Below are 9,866 nucleotides of genomic sequence, written 5' to 3'. Positions count from 1 at the left end.
TAATAATTATACATTTTTTCATTCATAAAAATGCACGGAGTAAAATAATATAATGAATGTATGATGTATATCATAGTACTTTTGATGTTGTGAGATTATAGTAATATTTTATTTTGTTTTATTTTTTTAATTTAACTTAAGTGCATATAGGGTATTTATTTGTCTGATAGTTTTTTGGTCGGTTGGATGTAACACATAGTTGCTTTGTTGCTAAATCCATAAATGAACATCCGTTCAGAAACTACAGTGGCACAGGACACGGTTGACACAATTTATATTGTCTCCGCAGCATCGAAAAACAATCATGTTTTAATCACAGTGCCATACGCTCTTAAGTTGTACGATTTTTACGGGAAAACGTATACAGCGCATGCATGATACAATACGATTTGTATATTATTATTCTATTCTTGTATAGTTATTTGTTTATTTATTTATATGCAACCGTTACACGTGTTCGAAATGTGTGTTTGATGAAATTATAAATGCGGTATTACTTAGCCCGTTACTATTAGAATACTAATAGAAAATATTTAATAAAGAAACTTAGTTAAGCTCGACTCTATAATCGTAATATTGTAAACTCTATATTATGTATAATACTGTGTAAATGTACTACAGAGTTTCCAAATGACTGTTATAGCCATAATTAATGTATTCGATATATGTTTTGCATAAATTCAATTAATAATTCATCGTACACAATTATGATAATATTACGTATTTTTGCGTTATCAATCGTTTTACTAAAACCGAATTTTTAATTATATGATGTATTTATAACATTTTAAAGCATAACATTGGTAATGATCGTATTTTTAATAAAATGTATACCGTTTTTCCTTGGAAAATATTCCAGTAATTTATTGACTTATAATTTGTGTTGTTATGAAAACGGCATTTACTCAGTCTTTTTGCTCATTAAATTATCTTAAAATTTAGAAGGGTAGTTTCATCATAAACTATTATATATTAAGAACCCAACATAAATAACGAAAATTTAATCCTGCGATTAAAAAAATGTAAAATATACCCCATTTGTTTTAATTATACCTGAATTTTGATGCATGTGCATATTGTTTGTAAAACATTTTTAAATCTTGATATGATTATATTATTACTACAGATATGTTTCGAGCGAAATATCGATTCAAAAAGGAGAATTTTCTTAGGACATTTAAATATATCTTACAAGGAATGACAGAACAAAAGAAAAACATATTCTAGTTTTTTACATAAAAATGTAGAATTTAATATTAGTTATTTATCTCATTATACATGGTATAATATATGCATTATCGATAAAATTTGATTTAACTATCGACCTGGTATTTTATCTGTACCTCGTGATAAGTTTTGAAATTTAAAAATATGGGAATTAGTCAAATGTAAGTTCTAAAAATCAATATATGTTTCGATATTAATTTGTTGTACTCATTTTTTTTCACTTTTCGTTTGGTTTTAAAAATTGATTACATTTTTTTTACAAAATAGTTTGGTATACCAAATAGCATATATTTAAAATAAAGTAATACTGAACGTTGAACTATTTAAGAATATAGATCTTCAGGTAAGGTGTTGAAATAAATACTTTTAATTAAAAAATAAAAGTTAATTATATAAACAAAATAAATGTTATATAAGTAGTAGGTATCAGTATATATCAGCAGTTGGTTTTGATGCAGTAGCTAATATACTTTACTTCAAACATTGTTTCAAACAAAAGGAAATTAATTCTTATACAAAATATCGACAATAATACAAATTATAAAATAGAAAATTTTCACAAATATCTCATACATTGTTAATATTAAGACTCTTATAATATATATACCTATCTAAATACTTACACTCGTTATTGTAACTGGAAAAGATAATTAAAATAAACTTTTCATTTTATCTATAATTCTTATAATATTATTAAACTTTGAGGTTTAATATTAATTATCCTATAGAATTCAATTTTGTTTTGTCAGTATTATTTTTAAATAACAACTAAATTACTTAACTCTATTTATTATCTCTTAATTTTAAAAATACTAAAAATAAAAAGATATTTCTATTGATATAGATTTAAGTTTTTGACAACAAAAGCTTGTATTTCATAAAAATAAACAATATAATATACTTAGCCACTGGGGCTTTTAACTTTAATTTTGAACTTACTTATTGTTAAACATATATAAAATTGTACAGTTGAATTTATGGTGACTCATGGTCCCTTCACAGTAATTAAATATTATTTTACAAAGAAATATTTATTGAAAGTGATAAATTATCACTGAAAAATTTACCTTTGAGCTATCAGATAAACTCGAGGATCAACTAGTTTTATACTTAAATGATCATTTTTATGATACCTTGTTATTTATAACGAATTTCGAATGATTCGATTTTTGGTACAGTTCACATTTTCAATAAATAGTTTACGATACTGTCTAATGCGATAAGAAATAAAAAGCAGAAGCGAATTCTAATGATAACTTTAAAATGAACGAAAAATAAAATAAAATCAATTGTAATGAAATCTAAATCGGTTAGCCGGTAAATTAAATTTGTTCGGCATCCCTCAACGTAGAGTCGATACAAAATATATATGATGTTATGTATAATTTATATACAAAACTGCTGTAGTGTTGTGGCCGTACCACACATTGCAGTAATTAATTTCACCGGTTTCTTCGGGCACTCGTGTTTACAATATACATTTTTAATAAATATTTCTCGTTGTTTCATAAATGTAAAAAGTATAAACATCGAACTTGATAAAAGATACACATGTATAACTGATGTACACATGACGGACAAATGTACTGAATATACAGAACTTATTGTCGAAGTATACGCAAAACGTTGATCAGTAGTGGTGCCAAAAGGGTCATCCGTGTAACCTGAAAATGCCTAGTCTCGTAACCGGCCCTACCACTGGACATTGATCCGACGTTAAACATAATAATATGGTCCCTTTTATTTGCAAACGATTTTTTTCTATTGCTCATAAAAATACGGAATTACGAATAATAAAGATATTTGGCTATGTAATGTTATATTTATTTGGTATGATAACATTACTCACAACCTAAATTTGTGTTTTATATTATACTATTTTAAATTAACGTTAATAAATGCAATCTCATTTTTGTAAAGCCCGACCTTCTAATTGTTGACCTCCCATTGGCTTAAGTAAAATATCTTTACGCTGCCGCTGACGTCGATAAATTGAAATATTTGCTTTTGTCAAGAATCTGTCAACAACGTACACAACTCGTAGCAACCCACTGACTTGCGTCATAATGCGAAAATCTTAATCGTAATTACTAGCAGGAGTTTACTGTGTAAACGTAATTTTAGTGTGTAATCAAAATTAGGGAGAAAACAATTTCAGTCACCAAAAAATCTTTAAACAATAAAACCAAACATGGAGGTGTGTACTGTATGAGGTATGACTAAGAACCTTTTTAAAAGAGTAGGTGTATTTTAGTTTTTCGTTTCATAATTACTAATTACAAGCTTACCATTGTATTTAACCATACATTTTTATGTTCACTTAACTTTCACGGGGTTCAACAATATGATCCTTCTTACAGGAAAGTTTCCAAGGGCGTACATACAAACGCGAATACATGTATGAAGTTTGCCTTCCCCTATAAAAGGGTCTAGGGACGCCACTGGAGACTTTTACGATGTGTATACATTAGCTTAGTAAGTATTAGTTTTGCCAGCTAATATTGTCTAAGGCGATACAATATTGTATATTCTAACACAAGCGAAGAATTGATTAATAAATATACGATGAAATGCAATGAAAAAAAATAAATAGATACATAATACTAATTATTTATTAAATCAATATTAAATTAAAGTTATAAAAGTTTCCAAGCCCATCTTACAACGTCACCTGACAATATACATTGTTCGTATTTATCGCTTCAAACAACACTAGTAAACGACAAAAAAGTTTCTGTTATTTACGCATATAATATACTGGTATATTTTTATAAATATAGACGTATGATAATATTGTTCTTGTTGGAAATTAAATAAATATTAAATCACATCAAATACACTGCACAATAATAATTTAAGAATATTTTTTTAATCTGAAATGAACAGCACGGATAAAATAAAAATCTATGAAAATATTGCTCGGGATTATTTTATTTTTATTTTTTTTTTTCGTCGGGTTTTCGTTCAGCATAATTTTTATTTATCTAGTCCACTACATGCGATGGTGTATACATTGGTAGGTATAATAATATAGCAACGCGTATTGTCTTAGAACCAAAAAAATATGTCATCAGATATTTTTATGATGACAATAGCATGTGCTCTGTGTAATAATATATTGCGTGTATTTGCGTATCGCGCGGATAGTCGTATTCGGATTTCAGAAATTAGTCAAATAGACAAATAACATTAGCGGAGACCGCATTTTCTGATCTATAAGTGAAAACGGTGGTCGGTCAACCGGATTATTATTATTTTTTCAATCTGAAACCCAACACCAGAATACCTAGCGCTGGGAACAACAATATTTGTGCACACTTCTACAGGTAACCATTGCGCGGCGAACAAGAAATACGTGTTTTTCGAAATGCTCCTTAATGCTCACACAACATAACGCATAATACATCATTGGGAGTCTCATAGAAATCGCATTGGCTGGCAATCCATTATTGCGGAACGGACAGACGCACATAATAATAATAAATACAATGGCAAACACTAATAATGTGTGTCCTCCTCGTCCCACGTTGTTCGTACCGATCGTGAAATCTAACCGAAAGATCTCGTTGATGATAGAAGGAGGAAAATAAAAAAATAAAAATAAATGTTATAATTGCATATTCCAAGACTGCCAGAAATAATAAACACGTCAGCGACAACAACCCCCTCAATGATCGATATCATAACCACGGGCACAGGAATAATAATAGAAAACAAATGGAAATTCAGAGGAAAATATCGTATATTTCTTAACTTGTACATCACACTTTTATTATAATATATTTATATATACTTACAGGTTATTTTTGATTCCAATCCTTGTATAGAAAATTATTTTTTACTCCAGACTCTTATTATATACGAGCTGCAATGTATTGACACGTAGAAAATTGCCCGCGGAGACAGAAAAAATCCTCAAGAAATATTATAATATATTGGCAATGGTATATTGTGACGTTTCTGGTTTTCTTGTCATCATTTCGATTGAATACCGTTCAGCGACGTTTCAAATTGAAAGGGTTGTAGAATATAGAACATTTTATATTTTCTTCCTTCAAAATAAACGTCTACAAATCAGGCATTGAGCGAAAAAGGATAAATCGTATGTATTAGTTTAAAAAAGAAATGCATGTTTTTACCTTCATGCGTTGAGCTGCGGTAGGTGTTCTCGCATGAGAACTTACGTTGACACAAATAACATATAGTTATACATTGATGCATAAAAAACTATGAAAATTTATTTTAGGAGGGTTAAAATTTTTTTTTTTATATATAATATTTTTACTTTTTCACAGTAAAGGTAAAAAATTTGAACATATGAAAATGAACATAATATGACATAGTTTATTTAGTAATTAATTTATTGAAATAAGCGCCAACGTTAGCTCACGTACTAGGTAGTACATAGTAAATACAATAAAAATATTAGTAATAACTAGCTAAATACATTATACATTTTGAATAGATTTAACAATTATTTAATCGAATAAATACTCTAAAATGAAAGAAGTCTAGGCTCGACTAATTTCCCAGTCTCGAAATCCTTTCAAGGAGATTATTATGTCCATAGCTATTACGATAGATTTTGATATAAAAACTAAGATACTAAGATTTGCTCGCGAATAGTATTGAGATTCATTAAAAGAAATACGTTATAAAAGAGGTAAACATTTTATGATGCCAATGATTAATTTAGAAAGAAAGAATATTCCAACATTTTTACAACGAGTGTATAATAGATTAAGATAAAGAATATTATACAACATTTTAGGATATTTTTGGATAATTATAACGAAAATCAACTAGACAACAATTTTGTTCAAATATTTGAAGAAATATTTTAATTCATATCAATCATGGGGCATCGTGCTGAGATAGTGGATTCGTCAAACAAATTAAAGTGCAATTTTAAGTTTGAACTATTTTGAAAAAAACATATTTTTAAATTTAGTTTCGGATGACAAGTTAAAGATTTTAGGTTTATTTGATTTTTTAAAAAGAACTCTGAAAGTTTAAGGATATAAAATGTTACAATATCATAAAATCTTAGTAGAACTGATACGATTGAGTAAACTCCTACAATATACAATGAGATATTATCGGAACATAACAATTATGATTAAAAATAAATTACAAAGGAAATAATGCTGTGACATTTTAAAAATATTATTTGCTTGATACAAGGTTGCTGAATTTTCATTAACAATAGTATAATAGAGAATATAATAGTATATCAATAGAAGGTAATTGACTTTTTTATAGCAAATAAATTATGTAACATAAATAAATAAAAACGTATACGTGTATAACTAATTGTTATAACGACGGACGACTCTTATTTAGTGTTTAAACTTATTGTAAATAAAAATAAATAAATAAAGATAGCAACTTTATTGGTTCACCCTGTTTGTATTATACCAATATAATATTATTCATTCAACACGTTCTGTTTAGTCTTGAGAAAAATTAAATTGTGCCGTATTAATATATTATTCAAACTTTGCGCCTTAAGTTGTAGTGACTAATTAAAAATATTTTCGCTGGTTATTACTGTTTTTAGAATTTCCTCAATTCCACGACAAGCACATTAATATCATTAATCTTTCAAAACAATAGTACAATATATTGTTATTATTCGATTATGAATGATGTTGCGTGTTATAATATTGTAATTGATAACAACAGTGTTCATGTCCTCGTTACAACTAAAACAATCATAACTGCTTATTTTGACGGTTTTGGTAAGGACTGGTGCAAACGTCAACACGATTGCATCGAATTCACTGGTCACGATAGAATAAATAAATCGTTTTTATGGACCTGAAAACGTGTTAAACGAGGTTTTAGTGGTTGGTATTCGTTTTATAGTTTTGCTGAATTTATGTATTGGAAATGTGCTCGCAAATCGTGAATTATATTGCGAGTTGCTTTTATTGCAAACGCTTTTATTCGAAAACCATTTATACACAATACACACACACATATCACAGTAGTGGGATGCTATTGCATAATTTGATGCGACAAAATATAGTTATCGGATGCAAACCATATACGTAATAATATAATTATATTTTCAGTATCACCATCGTGTATACACTATTATACTGTATACGTTATACATAATACATATTTGATACACGACGTGTACGGCATGCTATTATATCCACAGTTATCCGTGATGTTATTGTAATCATTACGTCTGATTAAGTAACTATACTTTTAATTGTCTATAATCGTATGTAAAAAACGTTCAGTTGCCATTGCAGTATAATAATTTGTTTTCCAACATAAAATGTAACTATTAAGGATATGTTATGGTGCGATTTTTTTTTCTTTTTTTTTTTTACACTAGTTTTCTCGGTAAATTTATATATTTTGGTGGAAAAAGTTTCTTGTATAATTTAAAGAATCATTATTAACAGAGCGATGAGTGCAACGTTTCTCGAGGTAATTTCTTTTTGTAAATTATGTTGTGCTGTTTTGCAGGCTTAATCCATAGAAGCGGATTTCAGAGAACTAAGTTTTTCTTTATAACTATCTTCGTTTTCCTTCTGTCCCATTTTGATGTTTTTACAAAAATAAACCATAACCACGTAAATTAAAATTTAAGTTCATCCCTCCCAACAATTTTTTTATCACATAAATGTTTAATCGCTAAAATTATTCTCTAATCTTTCAAGACTCTTGGTAGTGTGATACGTATGGACTTCGATCTCGCATCGAAAGTTGATGTAGCATAGCCTTCAATCAATCCACTCGTATTAGTGTCCATTATAAAGTAAATATATATTATTGTAATTGTTCAAGCTGATAAATTATTTTCATTCTCCTAATCCAACAGTAGACAAGCGAATGGGTAAGCTTTATTGTCACTACCTACATGCAATCTGTGCAATGCCGAACACAGATTTTTACTTCAATCCACTTTCTATTATAAAAAGAAATATTAAAATTAATACATAAACTAATATTTAACTCTCAATATCACTCTCAAATAAAACTTAAATATATTTTTTGCTGGACACAATATTTTTTTTTTATTTTTTTTATTTTTTGACCAATTTTCTGTCACCAAGCGATGCAAATGTATAACATTAAGTTTTTTGGAAAATGTTCTTAAAACTTAAAAATGCAAAATAGCAACCATGTTTTACTATTATCATTCTTATTGATCACTAGTAGTAGTTTTGAACTTTGTAATTCTGTCTTCATATACTGAAAAACATTAAACTATAAAATAGGCCGCAATTTTCAACGATTCTGTAAAACATATCTATAATTCCGATGTATTACTGTGCAGCAGAGAAAATATCAAGAGCACGCTATAAGTTTCTTAGCTTATTGATGAGAAATTATTTTTTTTTTTTATGTAGTGTAGTTAGATTTCAACTAAGACAGTGTTGACTAAACTTAGCCATGAACGGTGTCGTCGTTAACCTACATCGTAACGATTTCGCCTTTGATTCTAAGTGTACATAAATTACTTACTATTTACAAAAATTTCAAATCCAAAGCATAAATCGCCTAAAATACACTCTGCATCACACGACCTCCATAAATTGTATTCGATACAGTACGGATTATATTTAACGATGTACTTTGAAACGCAATATTTTTTAACATTCGTCCCCTGGCCGTCGTATATGTCGGTCTATGAATATATATATTTGCGATAATTCAATGAAAATATTAAAAAAATATCGAATTCTTAAATCATGCGAACCAAATCAAACCCATAACGTACCCATAATGCATCTGCGTAACGTTCTGCGTACACATTTCCATTGTACAACGATGCGCGTGACGGTAATATTTTATTTTTTCCTACTGTTGACGGTATTGTACAATCACGTCGTACCGCGATCAATGTTGAACCTAAAATCACATACTCGTACGTATAGTAGTGGATTGATTTACGGGTCTACCGGTGGGGTATACATCCCTTTACTTATAATTATGTATATCCGAGTACATTTCCAAACGTTAAACAACATGGGCGGACGTCAGTCGAACGGTTGTCGTGAATCGTGAAATCCCGGCCCACAGCAGCACGTTCGTGAATAATGTGCTGCGGCGTTTTAATAACGACAACAACAGTAATAATAACACGAAATTTCGCACACGAGATTCCGGATGTTTCGGGTAAACGCACACGAGCGCTTCTCCGCGTGCGTGCGTACGTACGAGCATACGAGCTTATAATCTAATTTGTACGCGAGTAATCCACGGAGTAACGTTAAATTCGACTTTGTGTGGTACACGCATGTATTACGCGCGGTTACCGATCCACAGCAAACATTTGCATAACGTACATCATAATCTGCGCCCGTGAAAACGAGCACCTTACGGTTTCGCGCAACTTTGGTGAATTTTGGAAAAATCTCACGTTCCTTTCTCGATACATTTATATTTAAACACAATCAGTGACGGATCCTGGAACTTCTTTTTTTTTTTTTTTTATGGGGGGAGGGGATGAAAAATGTTTTCCCGTGGGATATTTTTTATAACATCGCAGTCAGTGATTGGTAATGAATTTAGATAATACTAAGTAATACATTAATTTAAATCTAAGACTACCATTTTCTTGAATGAATAACAATAAAAATTATATACTTTCCCTCATACTTTAAAAAAAAAAA

At 29.2% G+C, this 9,866-nt stretch overlaps 1 protein-coding gene across 2 annotated transcripts in view; it reads left to right on the top strand.

Annotated features, from left to right (window-relative positions):
- The first annotated feature begins 7,584 nt into the window (after positions 1-7,584).
- Positions 7,585-9,866, top strand: part of LOC112686154 — a 9,764-nt gene continuing 7,482 nt past the window's right edge. For both annotated transcript variants that reach the window (XM_025558337.1, XM_025558336.1), the window contains exon 1: positions 7,585-7,674. In XM_025558337.1, the coding sequence (XP_025414122.1) occupies positions 7,654-7,674 (21 nt within the window). In that variant the 5' untranslated portion in view covers positions 7,585-7,653. The remainder of the gene's footprint in view (positions 7,675-9,866) is intronic.

This window comes from Sipha flava, unplaced genomic scaffold, assembly GCF_003268045.1.
Source record: "Sipha flava isolate LNK unplaced genomic scaffold, YSA_version1 2_pilon_pilon, whole genome shotgun sequence".
Lineage (NCBI taxonomy): Eukaryota > Metazoa > Arthropoda > Insecta > Hemiptera > Aphididae > Sipha > Sipha flava.
This window is presented reverse-complemented; position numbering and strand designations above follow the sequence as displayed.